This window comes from Phoca vitulina, unplaced genomic scaffold (assembly GCF_004348235.1).
Source record: "Phoca vitulina isolate PV1807 unplaced genomic scaffold, GSC_HSeal_1.0 scaffold17, whole genome shotgun sequence".
Taxonomy (NCBI): Eukaryota; Metazoa; Chordata; class Mammalia; order Carnivora; family Phocidae; genus Phoca; species Phoca vitulina.
Window position 1 is genome coordinate 6980712 of NW_022589720.1, and position 20125 is coordinate 7000836.

A 20125-nucleotide genomic window follows, 5' to 3' on the forward strand; every position below is an offset into this window, starting at 1 on the left:
ACTTAGGGATTTAACTGATGGGATACATTTTCTCAGCAATCCAACAAAGCCAAGCCCCTCCTCCATCCTGTTTCTGTTGCTCAGTGGCACTAGTACCTTCAAAGAGACAGGAACTGCAGTAAGAGGGAAACGCCATAGAAGAAGAAAAATAAATGTCGTGTTTCTATCATAAAAGAGCAGACTGCTCGAGCACCTGGGTGGCTCAGTTGGTTAAGCGTCTGTCTTTGGCTCGGGTCATGATCTCAGGGTCTTGGGATGGAGCTCCATGTTGGGCTCTCTGCTCAGCAGGGAATCTGCTTCTCCTTCTTACTCTCCCTCTTGTGTTCTCTCTCTCTCTCTCAAATAAATAAATAAAATCTTAAAAAAAAAAAAAACAACGGACTGCTCCATTGTACCACAGTGATACCTTCTTGGAAGTACATGGTCAAGAAGAAAAAACAAACAATCCCCCCGCCCAAAAAAAACTAAAATACCTAAGAACTGACATTAGGCTCATTGGAAACATGCATGACATTTTTCTGGATTTGAAAACTGATGTTATATTTGTTTCATAAAACACAGTTCTGTAAATTTGGACACAAAACAATAAACACATTAATACTTTAGGAAGACATTCAGTTTTTACCTTTATAATCCGATGTATCTCACACACACACACATACACACACACACATTCCAGTGACTACATAGGAGATTTGCTATACTTTCCTTCACACAACTCTTTCTTTCATTAAACTGTTTATAAATATAACTATTGAAGTCAATTTGTAATAAGAAAATGAATGACCTGAAATGTTTTCTGAGTTCTTTGTACTGAAAAGTTTTAGAAACTAAAGTGCAGGATCCACTCAGGTCATCAATCCCTGCAGATTCCCAGCTGATGAGACAAAGCCTGATACGTGAGTGGGGAGCCCCATCTCTGACACTGAGCCACCAGAAGCAGGAAATGATGTATTTCAGCAAAGAATAAACCTACCCCCTTTGAACTGTTTTCCTAGAGCAACTGAGTGTTCACGGACTTACCTTGCACATTTTAATAAGTTTCAGCCTCTGAAATATCAATAAATACATCATTCTAAACTGGCACTAAGATTCTTCATGGCCAAAATTTAGTTCAGGCCAACCTGGAAAGAAGTGCTTCTAGAACCAATAAGAGCTTCTATTAAAGCTACCGCGATATTTGCCAGTGTGAAGGGGAAGGAATCTAATTGCAAATCCCAGTAACAGAAATCTCCTTGGTTTGGGCATATCTCACAAAAATGCCCACACCCTCTTCCTCTCTCTGAATTTTCCAAGGCTATCTGGAGTGTGTGGTTGTGCATGTCGCAAAACCAAGCTTTACTGCAGCACAAAAACATCGCTCAGCCTCATGGACCAAGGTTATGAAAACGATACAAAGAACGACTGGAAAGGTGAGGGAGGAAGGATGCCAAGCCAGACCTTCCCACGCGGAATGTCTCCCCCAGCACACGCCCACCCACCGCGTGCACTCCGCGGCGCCAGCCGGGGTAGCTGAACCAGGTGGAAGCCCAGCACCCTTCGGCACTCAGTCATTCTTACAGGGGGCGCAGGAAGAGCAACAGCGGGCCTTTGGAAAGGTGCTTGCACAAGTGGAATTTTATTTAAGGATTTAGTGTCAAAAGAAATATGACCTGCTAAGGCAGAAGAAAAACAAAACTATGCGTTGTCTTTGATTCCCTCTGAATTGGCCCCAGTGTGCCCTGACTACAGCTCCATAAAGTCTCTCAACCCTCAGAGTGTTTCAGGTTCGTTCTGCATTCTACACCTTAGCGTGGTTCAGTGTGGAGACCTTATATGCCACTTTCCCACATCAAATATAGTGACCACAGTAAGCAGATTGGAGCTTTTGTCATAGCTCACAAATCAGAACTGAAAAACTCCAGGGGCAATTTATCCCAGAAGTGAATATTTAATTCAAGAAGCCTCCAAGCTATTATGAACTTCCAGTATTTCCTCCAAATATTCTCATTAACTAGAGAAACTTACATGATTTACAGCACACAGTGCATGCAGAGTATCTTGTGCCTGGGGATGTCATGTTTACAGAGCATTTCATGTTTGTAGAGCATCTAGTACCTGTTGAAAATCTAACGTTTGCAGACTATCTGCTGTGTGAGAGCATGTCGCATCTGTAGAGCATCTACTGTGTGCAGAGCATCCAGTGTCTAGACAGGTCATGTTTACAGAGCATGCAGTGTTTGCAGAACACCTAGTGGTGTTTGTAGAACACCTAACGTTTGCGGTGTATCAAGTGTGTGCAGAGCACCCAGTGTCTAGACATGTCACACTTACAGAGCATGTGGTGTTTGCAGAACACTTAATGCTTGCAGTGTGTCAGGTGTGTGCAGAACACCCAGTGTGTGCTGGCTCGGGACGCCCAGCTCTAGGTCATGGGCTGGGAACAACGAAGTTCATACTCACCACATTACAGCCCGCACAGTCAGGTCCATTCTCGCAGGTCCTGCGGCGAGCTTGAATACCACCCCCACACTGGGCTGTGCACCGTTCCCAAGGACCCCAGCCTGTCCAGAACATGTGTGGGGGGCATAGCAAATGCTCGTTGCAGTATCTGTGATGGGGAAACCAAGAGGAAAAGGAAACTGTTCAGGACAACATGAAGCCACAGACCTTTCCACGGTCCGTCCCTGCACTGATGTTGAACACATGGGCATGCTCCACGTGGAGGGGCTCTGTGAGTGTGGAGTGGTGGCGCGGTAAGGGGGGCAGACGTGGTGGCCATGCTGTGAGGGCACAGACAACGGGATGCACGGGACACAATGAAGAAAATGCTAAACTCACAATGCAGGATGGAGCTTCCTGTGCAGCCAATTAGAGGAGAAACAAACAAAACAAAACCCTTCAAATAGACACCCAAAAATGAGAACACATAGAGAATATCTAGGTAGGGCATTTATCTTCTAAACACAAACACTGAAAGATAAAGTAGGTTGTGGACACAAAGTCAGCAAAAGTGTATTTGGAATTCATTTCTCATTCTTGAACCAAGTAAAGCTCCATGATCCTATTAATATAAATTAAAGAAAAGTTAAAACCTGATTTTAGCAGGAGGACTCATGCCATACACTCCTTAGGTTATTGTATTTTTAAATTTATTTGTAGACTCTCAAAATGATGTCAAAGAACCTTAATTTAAAAGGCCACCAGTTATTCCAGAAAAGTTGAATAACTATTTACAAACACTGGTCCTATTTATATACTCTGTACTTCTAAATATACATTCACATTGTCAATTACTAGCCAACTCTACAAGGCTTTCTTTAGCCTTAGATGAGTCAAATTTCTCCTCAGCCTTTAATACTACAAGTGAAATGAAGCCAAATGAGAGAAACAAATGAACAAACAAACAAACAAACAAAAAACAAGAAGGAAACAGCCTGGCATTCTATAGGTCACAGCCTCTAGAGAGGAAGAGATTGCTCTACCCATAAGCAAACGTAGTAAGACATATCTGGCCATTTAAAGGACTATTTAAATTCAGTTCTCCATCTTCTAAACAGAAATTTAGCTGCTAGAGGACAGCAGCATGCAAGACTTTTTCTGACATCTCTCTACCCACCCCATCTGGATTCAGACACGAGGCAGAGACTCTTATCTGTGAGGTTAAGTCAGTCACTTGTAATGTCATGGTTATTAATAAACGCTAAATCCTGCAGGGCATTACACAAAGGACATTACAAAGCACGTTTCCATACAACAGGTGTTTACAACCTAAGATGAATACAGGGAAATGGGCACAAGCCCAGAACAGAAAATACTATCTTAATGAGTAGAAAGTAAGGACAAATGGTAGCTGGTTTCCAGAAACCAGGACAAGTCATTTGGAGAGTGCGGTTTCCAGACAGCAAATGCTGATAAGATTCAAGTGTTTTTCCACCAAACCAGGAAAACTCTGTGGAGAATCTGAAGACCTCAGAGGCAGGTACAGACGAAAGGTCAGAGCCCGGCCAGGCCAAGGGGAGCCCACAGGATGAGGCAAAGCGAGCCATGGCCGCCATTGTGGAAAAGAACAGAATATAGAAATAGGAAGAGTGAAGTTAGAAAGGTGACCTGGGAGAAGAGAACAGAAGAAGGTGACGGGAAGTAGCATCACCTACTTTTATGAGGAGGAAGAACTTGAAACATACTTACAAGGAATCAAGAAAGTCCCACAGAGCTCGAGAGACAAAATAGCACCGTCCGAGTTCCAGAGTGAAGACCAGTCTCCAGGGATTTCTGCCTCATCCCACTGGTGGCCTGGAGCTCCCTGGGATTTCAGGAGCTCTCCATGCGTTAAGTGTGGGGTCCAGTCTCCAAAAACCCCACCAGCAGGAAGAGCAGAGGGGGCAAATGCCAACCAGGAGAGAATGGATTGCAACAATGTAAGGGAGAGGTGTTCCAAGCTGGACAAACATGATGGTGGTGGAAAGAGGAAAAGGGACGCACTTGGACTTGGTAGAGTGGGGCGAAGGTGTGGCAACTGTGTGAGTGCAGAGAAAAACAAAGAGACGAACAGTAGAGTCACATGTCAGCCTCCCATTTGTGGGAACGTGGGAGACATGCGTCCTTCTGGGTAGAGAGAGCTGAGATGTCACGGCAGAGAAGCCTCCAAAGGCAAGAACCACTAAGGCACATGGTTGAGTTTCTCTAAACGGGTCACCTAGAAGACTAGTCAATGGAACCGAAAAATCCTCTCTCTTTCATCTTCTCAATTTTTAAGAAAGAGAAGCATTAGGTTTCCTTCTTCCAGAGTCATACCCAGCCTCCCAGGGCTCTGACTCTCAGAGTTCAGGGCCATGGACACGCTTACGTGGAGGGGAGAAAGGGAAGGAATTTTCTAATTAAGAGAGTGGGATCTCTACATAGGAGAGCCAAAACAAAATTGAGGAGACAACAGATGAAAAGAATTTGGCCTCAGGAAGCATGTGCAAACACGAAGAATTGCAAGAAGGAAAACATCCTTGACTACCCAGGATTATTAACATATGTGTCGGTGCACAGATTGTCCCAAGAGGAAGGTGCCATTCAACAACACGTTTGGGAGAAAAGAAAACTCAGAACATCAGATCTGGCAGCATTTGATTCAAAATATCCACAGGTACCTTCTCTCACTGTGGATAAATTGAGAAGTAGAAGGCCACCTCCCGTTTCCAGGCTGATTCACCGACATTTAAAAGGTATAAACTACTAGGACTCCTTACCCTCATTTTAGCTTTCAGAAACAAAAACAAGCAATAAAAGAATAGAGAGGGCAAAGGAAAATCTTGCTAAATATGCTTATAAAACACTTGGCTTTTAATAAAAAGCACAGCAAGGGAGTTACCATTTTCCCATAGCAAAACACATCACAGCGCGCAAATACTTTCTCCCATCTGCCCATGGCAGGCCACCTCTGCAAACACTCAGCATGTGAGTAGAGCTGAGTCTACCGCAGGAGAGCCTGAAAACTGCGTGGAGCACAGCACTTGCGATCAGTGTCAATAAATGAGATATCTGGCTGCGTTTTAAAGTTGTCCACCACTTGCCTTCCATTTTTCTCTTTCTCTTGTTAAAGCAGTCCTGGGAAAACAGCTACGCCAAGATATGTGACTATGTCACCCTCTGCGAGGCAGGTCAGGAGGGAAGTAGAAATTGCTAGGCTAGCCAGCTCTGCCCCTTCATGTCTGGGTTTGCACTCACAAATCCACCCAGGAGAGTCTGGTCAGAGGCAAAGCCCTTACAAGGCTCAAACCCTGAATTCCCCACAGTTTCACGGAAGCAGTGTCCCTCCGACCCCCTTGCGCCACCACCCCAACCAACATGTGCTCCTGACAGATGGGCCTCTTGTTAAACTACCCACCCGAGTCTCCAGCATCTTTCCCGGTCACAGACAACAACGGGGATCAGGAGTTAGTTACCTTGGCAACTCTGCTTGTTCAAGGATTCTTATTAATTTATGAATAAAATATCTACACAACGGGCCAGCCAGTGGTTCTTCATTTCTCTAGTCCTCTACACACAGCTAGCTTTTGCCACATAACAGCTGAACATTGCTGATGGTTTAGTGGCTCTCCTGGATCTCTAGTATTTTAAAGCACTGAAAGTCACAGATGTATTTCGTGATGCATTAAAAATTAAGATTTTAATTTTGCCCATGACTGCTCATTCTCATTTTGCATTTAAAAGTGAATTAATAAACCAGCAATATTTCTCCATAAATTATCAATTTTTCCACAAACCTTGTCTCTGTGAAAAGAACAACCTTTCATAACCCCATGTGGACTAGATTCTCGACATTGCATCACTTCTGGTCATATCTCTTCATGCTATGAGCTGCGTTCTACTCTGGTTTGGTCCGTGCTAGTTTCTCACTGCAGCCCCTGCCCACCTGAACCAGCCAGGACCCTGTCAGAGCCATTTTCTCCTGGCTTGGCTCAAATGACTGTCCCTTTCCTGGTCCATACTGGAATAATCAAATCTCTGTGGTACCGGAGAAACTATACATACACTGAGTTCCTCCTACTATTAACTTTTACCCCAGGAGAGAGCTAAGAGAACCCATGACGGGAGAGGAATGACTTGTAAAGGAGAAGCACTTTGGCTTGCTAAGCAAACACACCCCAGGGAGACAGAGAAAAATATAATGAAAAATCATATGATAAAAAAATAATCAAATAATAAAAAACTTATAATAAGCCCCCATTGGTTCCTGGGACTCTTAACTTTGATAATGGAGTGGGGGCAGACTCTAATGTGGTCCCCATGTTCCTACCTCCTGGAAGTCACACCTTGCGTGATCCCCTCCCACTCAGTGTGTGTGGTGGGGGGGTGGGGGGTGGGAGGACATGTGACTTGCTCCTAACCAACAGAATATGACAAAAATGACAGGATATCACTTCCATGATTAAACCTACATAAGACTGCAATACCCTTTTTTTTTTTCAAGAAAACTCTCCCCCAACCCCCACGCCACGGCTTTGAGGAATGAATGGCCCAGGTGGCGAGGGGCTGAGGGAGCTCAGTCTGACAGCATCTGAGGAACTGAACGCTGCCGACAACCACGGGATTTGGGAAGCACACCTTCTGCAGTCAGGCCTCAGATGAGACCACAGCCATGGTCTACAGCATGCCGCAGCCTCGTGAGATCTTGAAGCAAAGGACCCAGGTCTACTGTGTCCAGGCTACAAACCCACAGAAACTTTGAGCCAATACACACGAAATGTTTCAGGCCCCAAGTCAGTGGTAACATTGTTATGTAATGACTCCTGAAACAGATTTTGGTGCCCTAACATGCAGTGCTACTGGAGAAAATACCTAAAAATGTGAACGTGGCTTTGGGACCAGGGAATGGGCAGATGCAAGGAGAATTTTGAGGATCATGGCCGAGAGACTTTGAGGATGCTGCCAGTGAGGCTTTAGAAGAAAATAGGATAAGACCTAAAACTCAGCAACAAAACCAACCCAATTAGCAAATGGGCAAAGGATGCGAACAGACTTTCCAAGAGTAGACAAATGGCCAATAAGCACAGAAGATGCTCAACATCAGTAGTCCTTCAGGAAATGCAAATCAAAGCCACAATGAGATCATTGCTTTATAGCTACTAGGCTGGCAAGGAAGGAAGGAAGGAAGGAAGGAAGGAAGGAAGGAAGGAAGGAAGAAGGAAGGAAGGAAGGAAGGGAGGGAGGGAGGGAGGGAGGGAGGGAGGAAAGAGAGAACGAACAAGTGTTGGCAAGGGTGCGGAGACACTGGAAGGCTCACACGCGGCTGGGAGGAATGCGCAGTGGTGAAAGCACTGCAGAGAACGGTGTGGTAGCCCCTCAAAAAACAAAACACAGAATGACCATAGGACCCAGCAAGTCCACTTCTAGGTTTATACACAAAAGAACTGAAACAGGGACTTGAACAGACACTCATATGCTAGTGTTCACTGCAGCATTATTCACAATAGCCCAAAGGTGGAAATGACCCACCTGTCAACCAACTGGGAAAGAGGTAAATACAATACGAGATAACCATACGGTTGAGGATTATTCAGCCTGAAAAGAGGAATGGAGCTCTGACACATGGTCCAGCCTGGATGAACCTTGGAGACATTATGCTACAAGAAATCAGCCAGACACAAGGGTGCAAATAGCATATGATTCTATTTATATGAAATATCTCAACAAGGCAAATTCATAAAGAACATAGATTAGAGGTTACCAGGGGCTGGGAGGACGGGAAAATAGGGAGTCACTGCTTACTGTTTACAGGATTGGGGTGATGACAAAGTGTTGGCAACAGATAGGGTTATAGTTATACAATACTGTAAATGTAATTAATGCCACTGAGCCGAACACTTAAAAATGGCTAAATGGCAAATTTGAGGTTAAATATATTTTACCGCCCCCAAAATTCGAAAGAAAAGAGGAGCCCAGGATTGGAAACTAGGGGTAGGAAGAGCCTTGTGACATGAGGCAGAAAGCTTCCAGGCTGTCGCTGCGGTTCTATGGAAAGCAGAACACGTCAGTGTGAAGTGAGTTACGTGGCCAAGGACACTTCCAGGCAAAGTGCTGCCCAGTGTCTTCTTGCTGCTTATGGTAAAATGTATGAAGAAAGAAAAAATATTGCAGGAAGGAATAACAAACAGGAGGGAGCAGGATGGACTAATTATGGAAATTCTGAGTCTCTCCTGATGGCAAATATGCTACAATTAATAAATAGCTCTGAGCATTGTCAGAGTTGGCAGAGAGTAAAAAAACCGAAGGTATGAGGGCACAACCTTTTGTTAAAACCTCAGAAAGACCAAAGATCAGAGTAGTTACACAAAGGAGGTCAGGAGCAAGGGTGTGCCTCCCAGATGGTCTCTGTCACAAGCCAGCCACAGGGTGTGGTCCCTCAGCCCTCAGGAGGATTCCCGGCTGGGGAAGGGCTATCTCAAAAAAGATCTGTGGGTGTGGATTTGTTTACTAGAGTAAACCTCCAGGAAATCCACAGAAGACCCATAAAGTTTATTTCAGCCAAAATACCAGCTTGCACTGAAATGTACGGAAAAAGTACAAATGGAATGAGGTTGCTAGAATCCAGACTTCTACTGGCAGGAAACAGGTTGGCACAACTACCCAGCCGCAAGCACATGCTAACTTCCATGAAAAAGAAAAGATGATTCAGGAAGCAGAAATGAGAGCCCAGAAGGCTGAGCCAAGAACCATGCAGAATTATGCACAGGCCTTGAAACTTAATCGAGCAACTCCCAACACTTGTCTGGCTAGATTTCAGAATTTCTATGGAGCAGTGATTCCTCTATACTTTCCACCCCCCCCCCCCCCCCCCCCCCCCCCGCCTTTGAACAGAAATGTCTGTAGCTGTTACCCTTTGCCTCGCCCACCGTCATATCCTGGGTGTATTGGTGGTGGATACCTTGACTCTGATTTTAGAGGCTGACCGACTGAGAGGAACAACACCCAGAAAGCCTCATTCTTATCTGAGCCTGATTTAAACAATAAAATTCTGGAATCTGGGGAGATAATTTAATGGTATGAAACTTCTGGGGACCTTGGGAATAGGTGAAATGCATTTTGCATAGGGAAGGGACACGAATGACCGAGGGACATATAATTGTGGCAGATACTCCAAGGTGACCCCAATGATCCTTGCCTCCCGGTATTCATGCCCTGCGTAATGTCCCCCTCTTGAGTGTAGGCAGGGTCTGTGACCTCTAAACAACAGAGTATGGCAAGGTGATGGCATGTAACTTTGCAACTGCACTATACAAAAGCATACTGCCCATCCTGGGAGGAGACTTTCTTCCTTGCTAGATTTAAGGAAGAAAGTGACCGTGTTGGGAAAGCTCGTTTGGCAAGAAACGGAAGTTCTCAATTTGACGGTCCATAAGGGACTAAATGCTGACAACCACAACCACATGATCTTACAAGCAGGTCTTTCCCCAATCAATGCCCAGATGAGACCACAGCTCTGGCTGAGCAGAGAACCAAGGGAAGTCATAGTGAAACTCCTCATCCACTAAGACGGTGAAATAATAAATGCGCGTTGTTTTACGCCATGAAGTTTCTGAGCTATGGTTACAGAGGAAGAGAACACGAATACAGATAATGACACTTGCATTTTGATAGTATTTACACAGAGGTCCATTGTTTCATCCTTGTTAGTGGCCTCTTTGGGAATCAGTGCTTCTACCGGGTTCTTGGTACTCAAGAACATCATTTGCCAGTAAATTTTAGAACAGAAAAACAGTGTCCACATCCTCTAAAGTACATGTAAAAGATAAGTTAGATTTTCTTTATCCGGTCCTTCAGAAAAAACAATGTGATACTTCTGAGATTTTTGCTGCCATAAAACTCCCATTGAATTACTCCACATCCTGGGCATTTGGATCCAAATGAAGTCACTAACTATCATCCTGGCCTTAACTTAGGGACTTTATTGGGGTAATCAATTTATTCACTCGAGGCCACTTGGGAGCTCTTTGGGGTTGATGGTGTTTAGAGCAAAAGGGTGCAATGGCATTACTGTGTACCTGTCTAGTCATCATTCTTCTGTGCCTCCCCATGGAGGCCAGAATCTCCTCGAATTTTAGTTCTCAAACATCTAAGGGATGGTGTTCCCTTATATTACGCAGGTGGAGACAGCTCCCACATAACAGAACAAAGAAATCTCAGAACTGTTTGCTTGTGAAGACCAAGAAACAGATATTATGTACTGGTTTTTTCTAGATTTCATTAACCTTTTGATAGCCTGATAACCCGCGAGAAAGGCTGTTCAATGGGGAAGCTTCAATTGTATAAAAATCTTACAGAGTCCCTATTCTTACCATCCACGTATTTGTTATATACATTCAAAGATTCCTCTATTAACAAAATATGTATCTTGTCCAAATGAGAATTTTTTTTTTCTGTAAAAAGGGAACATTTTAAGTGTAAGTCCCCCAAATATGCTAGCCAACCTGATTTTTCCCTGAAAAGGTAGTAGCTTTACAAACAATCCCAAGTGCATACAGAATGTACGTATCTGTTGGCTGCAGTGCTAAATAGCATCTTCCTTCCCGTGCGCTCAGCTTAAGAAAGGTGCTAACAGGCGTTAGATTTGCAGAGGTGCTGGGTCTGCAGGGCAGCGTCACACTGACGAAGGTGACTTGCCCTGAATGGGCTGTATTATGTGACAATGCACAGAAGTTTAAAACCTCCAAACAATTTTAAATCTTACAAAGTTTAGAAATAGCAGGGAGACAATTGGCCCATAATCGGCCTTCCCATTTCTCAGCTGGTATTGGATTAGAAATGATAGACTTCCACAAGACTGTCTCGGGGGACTACTTCAAAAATGACCAACCTTGCTTTGTAAAAATCATTTTTCATTTTCCTCTGAGACAAAAGGAATGAAATCTTAATTGGCAATTTAGGAATACAGGGAAGAAAGAAAGGAATGATTCTCCCAGGTTGCTTTGAGGTCGTAATAAATGCCTAGCAGGGAATTATCTGTAGAGTAAACCTGTTGGTTTTGTCCATATAAATATTGATCACATAGCAAATAACTGCATACGGTATTTTTATAAGAGGCTCTCACTGAACCCATATGACCAGACACAATCCTTACTACATTTTAATTAAAAGGCACAGAAAGACATTTTGTTTCACATGGATCGATACAATACATTCCTATTAGTATGGCAGAATAAAACTCCTGAGTGATGTGAAATTCACCTGCTTGGATGTTCTCCCAACAATCATAAACTAGAATGTACTTTACATATGCAAGAAAGAGCCAACTATCACCAACTGTGGATTTTATGATGCCAAAGCCAAATGTCCGATTCTATGAAAAGCAACAAACTGTTCAACTCGAGACTGGACAGAACCAACCCCCCACCCCCACCCCAGGAGCTGAAAGCTTACAGTACAAGTGGAACACGATACCCCTTTGGGTTCTACTGCAGCTTCCCTGAGGGTAGGAGTTAATAGAGGAGTGTGTGGTTATAAATACACCCAGACTCTATGTTCTCACCTTGCTCCAGCTGCTTGATTTAATTCTGATGGAAAACTCTACTTCACCCGACTACTACCATCGGGACCCAGGGCCGCCTTAGGTCCTCCTTGGAACTGCAGCTTTTGAGACCCGGTCTAGTTGAATTCTAACTGGAACAAATTTTCTCCAGCTGACTCCCTTTCCGAGTCCCCAGGGAGCCCAGCACACAGGTGCCCACTGTCCCTGCATCTCTGCTCCCTTGGGAACTGCTCCGCTAGCCAACATTTCGGGCACTGCTGCGGCTGGTGCAGAGATGTCAACACGACGCTTTGATCAAAATTAAAGGATGTCAGGAAAAGAACAGGACGATTTGGCTCAACAGAAAAGGATGCCACAGATAGCTAAGCGACATCCCAAACTAAACCCGCAGAGACCCCGGGCGGCGCTGGGATGGCAGGAAGCGCGAGGACGGAGGTGCGGGGCGGAGCGGCGCCTACCTTTCCTCGCGGTTCTGTCCCACGCACACGCGGCCCCCGTGCCGGGGAGTGGGGCTGCTGCAGGACCGCTGGCGCACCTGGAAGCCGATCCCACAGGTGGTGCTGCAAGGAGACCACGAGGTCCAGGGGGTCCAGCCTCCGTTCCTGGGGACAGAAGGCAGCGGGGTCACGAAATCACACTGGCTCAGAGTCCATCCCCTGTGTGCGCCCACCTCCGATGACCGTCATGTGTCCCGCGTGTGGACTGCCGGACTGCGGGCTGGGAAGGGAAAGGGAACCGGAACCACAGGACAGGACTGGACGTGCTGTGTCACGGGACTCTCGGTTTCGGTGAGATCCTGCTCCTGGCTATCTGATTTTAGAGTCCAGGTTGGACCTGGAGAGTAGCGCTTAAAGTGCGCTAAAAATAAGATATAATAATTTGCTCTATATCCAGGTATCAGCAATAATTTGAATATAGAATTTCTATAATAATTTCAGTCATTTGTATAATAATTGAATATGTAATTTCTATAATAATTTCAGGAAATTCCTCTGAGAAAATTCTATATTAGAAACTATTAAAAAATTTGGTTATGAAAATGTTAAACTAATGAAAAATAAGTTTATTTCGTTGAAAAGCAATTAGAGATAAATCCCCGAGCCTCTAGAGTTTATGATTTGACTTGTACTATATCATTTAGAATCTATAGAAAGTGCGCATCTGAACAAAATAGCATCTAAAACTACCTATAATGCTCACTTTTAAAATCTATTAATATCAACAAAAATCAGTAATTCTCTTGATAGGTTTCATATTCATAAAGAGCATCATAATGTCCAAAGCTTTAAAACAAACTTTATTAAAAATGAAGGAAGGGTACTTTAAATTCAGATTCTTGGCTATTTTCTTACACTTTGACAAAGATATAGAATATAAACAAGCAGTACAAACTGCACATAACTGTATTTATGTTATTAATAAATATAATATGATAGGCATATAAAACATAAAATTAAAATAAATAGCTTGTATAAAAGTGGTTTATAAAATGAACCACCACTGACAGCTAGAGGAATTTTTTTTGTTTGTTTAATATTGTACTTTTCCCTTGAAATGCCTGTATTCAGAATGTTTATAACTTAAATATCTTCCTTAGTAGTTAGTCCCTGCTATTAAAAAACAAATTGTAAGCATTTTAAAAAATTTTAACTGTCAAAATATCTGTTAAATCCAGAATCCAAACTCCTATGTGAGCAGTCTACTGCAGCTGGGGTATGTTTATATTTCACAGATCACATATGCATTTCTATAGTATGTTAGTCTCATAGGATTTTCATTTCCACTGGGAAAAATCAACGGACATTAATTCTTATTTTTACTTTATACATTCCCTTAAAAATATGCAGGTCCCAACTGTGCCACTGAAGCTCAAGGTATAAATAATAATTTGAATATATAATTTCTAGAATAATTTCAAGTGAAAATTCCTCCGAGAAAATTCTTAGTATATTTCATATTTCTCTATTTTCTGAAACTTCTTCATGATATAAATAAAATATATAGTAATACTTTAATGTATTATCATAAAGCTGCTTTATGATAATTTAACCAAGTAATCACAAAATAAGACAAATCCTCCCAAGCTGCTCATAAAGGTAATTAGCTAGTATCTTATACCCTGTTACCTACACAATTTAAAAAATTACCCAAGTAATTCACTGAATTTTCTAAAAAATAGCCATTTCAACATAAATAAAATGACCTTTTTACTTTCAAAATTTCTTTCTATGTTGGCAAAATGGCTAGATAGTGCAGGAAACTCTGCTTCCAAAATTGTGTAATTTTTAAATTTGTTTAATTCTTAATTTCCTAAACCGTTTAATAAACATGACATCTTGTGATACAGTCTATGTACAATACAGGGAACCTGTTGTAGACAGAGAAGTGGGTAAATGGAAGTAGGTATAAATAACAGAAATATAGTAAGTGAAGAACTACATGAGTGCAATTGTCTATGTGTGTGTCTATTGTATGGACCCGGGTTTGCAGTCTTATAAATGTTGCTTAGAACCAGACATTGGAGCCATTAAGTAGCACCAAGTAAGCATGTATCAGCATACACATCATTGCGAGGATTCAGTCAGTCCACAACAACCCACTATGCATTTAAAGCATCACTAAAGGGGCGCCTGAGTGGCTCAGTCGTTAAGCGTCTGCCTTCGGCTCGGGTCATGATCCCAGGGTCCTGGGATCTAGCCCCGCATCGGGCTCCCTGCTCAGCAGGAAGCCTGCTTCTCCCTCTCCTGCTCCCCCTGCTTGTGTTCCCTCTCTTGCTGTGTCTCTCTCTGTCAAATAAATGGATGGAATCTTAAAAAAATAAAAAATAAAAAAATAAAGCATCACTAAAATGGGTTCACTTATTCAGTTATTAATCTTAAAATAACCACTAATTATATTGCAGGTGGGCTCAGAGGATGACATTTCAACTAGAACCCAAGCCAAAGATGTATCAATAAACAAGTTGCAGTCATGCACTGGACTGTCCTTTTTTCCATAAACAGTATCAAAGAGGATATTCCTCACTGATCACAACCTTCAAACAGTAACAGTTCTGTAACTTTATTATAAAGTTCCTCCCATGCCTGGATGGCAACCATCTTAGTTTTATAGAAAGAATGCGGTGCATAATGCAATGTTGATGTGCTTGTTTTCTGTAATCACACAAATAATCTAATCTGTGTAGCCCTGCTGTGCTCCTTTCAACCTTGTGAAATGATCTGGGCTGGCCTGAGGAGAAGGTGAGCAGAGGACAGAGCGGGTCCTTGCACCCTGCGGTTCTGCATCGACCCGCCTCTCCTCTTGGGTAGGAAGCACCCTCGCCCTCTGGGCTCGCTTAGAGTGCCATCGCCTGGTCTGATCTGCAGTGTTAGGGATGTCACAGAAGACCTGCCCAGAGGCTTCTGCATTCTAAATAGGCTCATAGAAACAAGGTAATACTTTTAAAAAATACTGTAAATTAACAAGCAAGTGAGGAGAGCGCTTGAAGACTGATTTGAGAAGCTTTCCTGATGCTTGTTTCAAGATAGAAGATGCTGTGTCGTGCAGGGGAGAAGGAGCACCTGAGTGTAGTAAAACATTCAAGCTACAACAGAAGAAGCAGCAGAGGAAACAGGAAATCAACTCAATGAATCACTGTTGGAACCGTTCTCCTGGTTACTCAGTACCAGGATGTTAACTGAGCTGGGGTGTTCTAAGCTCAGATAGACTACAGAGCAGAGCAGAGCTTTGTTAAGGACTGGGCTGCTTCTACCCCCAGCTGTCAAAGCACAAAATACTGGATGCCACGCCCCACAGCGGGATGGAGGCACTCATTTGTCCAGCCCCTCATGGCTAGCTTGGACTGGCAGCCGAGAGAATCGAACCACCGTCAAGGGCTGTCCCACGTACAGGGCTCCCTGTGCAATCAGCTGAGTCCTTTTCAGGCCTACAGCACAGAGCAGTCCTCCCTTCCCATTAGGCTAGTTATCTCTCTCTCTCTCTCTTCCCTCTCCCCAAGACTCCATCCCTCCTTTCTTATGAATTAAAATTCAGAAGTGACATGATGTCATGCAGATGCATAGTCAAATGTTCATTTTAATTATAACAGAAAACCAGATTTTTCTGATCGATACTAAGTCTGACTTGGCTCTGTTTAGAAAGTATGGCTTAGCTAATTACTTTATATTGTGGATTTCATTTCATACACTGAATGACTTCAATCTGGGGCTCCAGGATATTGAGAAAACATATTTAAATGATGTGATGTGATAAAAGCATTTAATCAAAAATATATTTGTGAGGCGCCTGAGTGTCTCAGTCGGTTGGGCGTCTGACTCCTGATTTTGGCTCAGGTCATGATCTCAGGGTCTAAGGGGCTCTGCGCTCAGCGGAGAGTCTGCTTTCCTCCCTCTCCCTCTATCCCTCCCCCCACCACACACAAATAAATAAATAAATCCTAAAAAAATTCAAAGATACATTTGCAAAGTGTATTGAATTAGTAATATTTGGAATTTCCCAACACTTTCTGAGCGTATTGGGTTAGACAAGGTGCCTATAAATAACAAATAACAGGTTTAATTTGGAATCCTCTGATCAGCCTTCTTAAAGGTTTTCTGACGTGCTCTGCACAAACTGAGGAAGTATCTGTCAGTACTGAATGAGCAAAAAAGTCGGTTTGCAGGTTAGGTGGGTTGCGATTTTTTTTGCTTCCAACAAAATTAAACGCCAACATAAGCAGGTTATCAACTGATATGGGGCAATAAAAACAATCTTTGGCGTTAGATTACCATGCTTTTGGCAGATGACTTCGAAAGAATTCAGAGAAGTGAGGGAAAATGCTGTAATCTTACATTTCCATCAACTTATGAGAGTCATACCTGTCGGTACTTGTAACTAGAAAAATAAAAACCTAAGAATGGAATTGATGCTAAGCTCTCCCTGAATCAGGCAAGAGGTTGCATTCATGCCTGAATAGGAAAAGTAGCTGGGAATTAAAAACAATTGCCTGAAGGAATGGGTTTCTAATAAAACCTCACTTTTTAGTATTAAAATATTATCAAAATGTGTAATATTGATGATTTTTAGATTCACTGTATGCTAATTTTCAAAATACATATTTAAAATGTAAAGCCTAGGGGTGCCTGGATGGCTCAGTCGGTTAAGCATCTGCCTTTGGCTCAGGTCATGATCCCAGAGTCCTGGGATCAAGCCCCGCATCAGGCTCCCTGCTCAGTGGGGAGTCTGCTTCTCCCTCTGCCTCTGTTGGTCCCCCGCTTCTGCTCTCTCTCTCTAACAAATAAATAAAATCTTAAAAAATATAAAAATAAAAAAATAAAATGTAAAGCCTATAGTTATCAGAAATAAAAATTTTGTTTTCAAATGCCATTCATATAATTTGTTTTTGTGGTAGTTGTAGAGAAGTATGATATAGTGACCAATATAAGACTTTCAAACAGAGAAATGTAATATATTAGGATCAGATTCTATGAGGGAAAGAGAATAGAAATAGGAAATTAAAGAAGGAAACACATAAATTTTCTAAATGTTAAAGTGGAGCCTGCTTGTTGATTTTTTAAATGGGCAGGTAGCTATGAAATCACTAAGGCACTGAGATTCCATTACACATTTAAATAGTGATGTAACAAAAATTACATCTTTGCAACTATTATAACTTCTGATGAAAAAAAATTAGATGCCAATCTACAAGCGTTTGGGGGGTATTTAGGTTAGCAATATTCTTTTACGGGGCAGATGAACAAGTTGCTGTGAGGACCACGGCCCCAGGACACTTGTACTGTCCAAGTACAAACACGGTGAATGCGCCTTGTATACGCATGGACATGTGTGCTCTAGCTGCTCCCCCAGATCTGTCCTTTACAGATTTGGGAATACTGACTCAATGGGTAGCTTCTGAGACTACCAAAACTACACTACCTTGCTGCTCACACTGAGAGGAGGCCAAGTGCATGTCGCTTCCCGAATCTGCACGAGGGGGCGCTTATTAGCACGTGGGCCGTAGGAGTAATTTTCCTTTGAAGCATGAAATGGCATCAGGATTGGGTGAGCTGATACACTGCGCATGCATCTTTGTGCAGGGGTCAGGTGCAAGACTGGGCCCTCTCTTTCATGAAGTGTCTGCCTTGATAGCAGAGGCTCCCTTTGCCCGGTCTGACTAAAAGTTTGGCTAACGTGCCGCCAGAAGCATCACATCTGCTTTCTGTAAACCTCCACGTGCGTCCATGTCAGCACGCCTCAGGGACAGGGAGCTGGGACTCCATCATTTGCACCAACTGGCTGTGTCAGTTTTCTAGATGTGGCCAAATCTGATTTCAGACCTGCTTTCATTCTCAGGAACCACCTAATGGCGAGGACAGGGTGGAGGGTCGACAGCACTCATATGATTCTAGACACTGGGGTCACTGATGCTGGCAAAGGAAAAGGCAATTGTGAAGAGCCAGGTCTAGTCCCTGTGGTCAGTTCACAAAAAATGTATGCGTTCTACCAGTAGGGACTATTAGCCTGGATGTTGCAGAAGAGGATTTTGATTGACATGGACGTTTCCCTCAAACCAGCCCAGTAACATCATGGCCATTAAAAATATGTTTCCTAATCTAACAATGAACATATTGCACAGGTTTAGATTTATGATCTAATTTATAATTTAAAATCTCCTTCTGTAGATCACATAATTTTATGTGATAAGTGTCCCTGTCTTTTGCCACCTCTCTCTTGAAAAGGGAAGGTGCCCTAAGAAGGATTTCCCACCCCTCCCCAGTCTGCCCGCACACAGGGGATGCCCCGGTGTGGGGGAGAGGACGCACCTGGAACAGTTGGCGATCTCCATGCGGGGGCCCTCGCACTGCCAGCCGCCACACTGGGGGGCCGGGCTGTCGCAGGAGCGGGTGCGACACAGGCAGGAGCCCACGGCGCTGCCGTCCGTGTGCGTGCAGGGTGTCCACGGAGACCATGCGCCGAAGTGCCCGTCCACGGTGAGATTCCTCGTCTAGGAAGAGGATACAAGTTGAGGAGTCAGCAAGGGTTAAGGCTGTAAACAGGAAAACTGAAAGGTCTCTCACGGCACCATCAGACCACATTTAGAATATTTTGATGTAACCATTAAAGAGGAGACAGTGCTGGAGGAGGGGGGGAGAAGGGGGAGGGGCGTGAAGAATGCCAATGGCTTAGCAATCAGGTCACTGCAGAATTGTCCACTAATGTGAGAAACCCAAAGAACAAGCAGAACCGGAGTGAAAAATCACAGATGTGCAACCCTGCTGCATTTTTACGTCCCTTAAAAAAAAAAAGACAGTAAGCTCAAACAGTTCCATTTCAGACCTGGCCTAGCTCAAATGTCACTGCAAAAACGGACAACATTAAATTTCTAGCCCTATTAAAGCAACCAGAACTGTACTAGTTGGTAGGCACATCCCGGGCGGGGCCATACTATAACCACCGGGAAGCGCCTGCAAGTCGGCAAGGGCCGGGCATGGAAGTGACCCACTGATCCCGCGCGCTGGTGCAAAGCCCAAAGGACCGAGTTCTGAGCCCGGTGAGGCGGCGGCAGAGGGGCTGGCTGGCCAGCAAGCACGGGGGCCAGGATCGGGATCTAGGAAGGCACTTTTAAAGCCCCATCATCCTCACAAGAGAGGACTCCATGGACAAAGCGATTCATTCTTTGGAGGCTACAAACTACCTGCACTTCATCATTTCAGAAAAATGCCAACACCCTGTGAAAACACAGGTGAGCTTTACATTTGTCCCATCATTTCTCCAAACATAGTAGGAAAGAGTCCCCACGAAACACGTTCGCGGGCTCTGATGTGGCTGGTGGGTCATCTCCAGCCTCCACAGTACGAAGCTCTCCTTCCTCCATTCTTGTCAATACTCTAACCATTTATATCCACGAAGATGGATGAAAATCCAGAACTCCCTGCCATGCCTGGCTCCGTAAAAAGCAAAGAGGAGGGAACGGAGCTGGATTGGAGGGGACTCACTGGACCCGACCCAGAGTGGGAGTGAACACACAAAGGCAGATTTTTCCCAAGAAGAAAATATCCCCAATTCCAAGGTCTCTGTAAGCCCCGTCCAGCCAGGATAAAAATGCAGCTCCTATTGTGACCTTAAGTTTCCGCAGGGCCTTCAGTGCTT

General features: G+C 43.7%; 1 protein-coding gene across 2 annotated transcripts in view; it reads right to left on the minus strand.

Annotated features, from left to right (window-relative positions):
* SEMA5A (semaphorin 5A) overlaps positions 1-20125 on the minus strand; it is a 463746-nt gene that overhangs the window by 64207 nt on the left and 379414 nt on the right. For both annotated transcript variants that reach the window (XM_032415338.1, XM_032415337.1), the window contains exons 14-16: positions 18799-18980; positions 12457-12600; positions 2443-2590 (exon numbers count right to left, since the gene is read on the minus strand). In XM_032415338.1, the coding sequence (XP_032271229.1) occupies positions 2443-2590; positions 12457-12600; positions 18799-18980 (474 nt within the window). The remainder of the gene's footprint in view (positions 1-2442; positions 2591-12456; positions 12601-18798; positions 18981-20125) is intronic.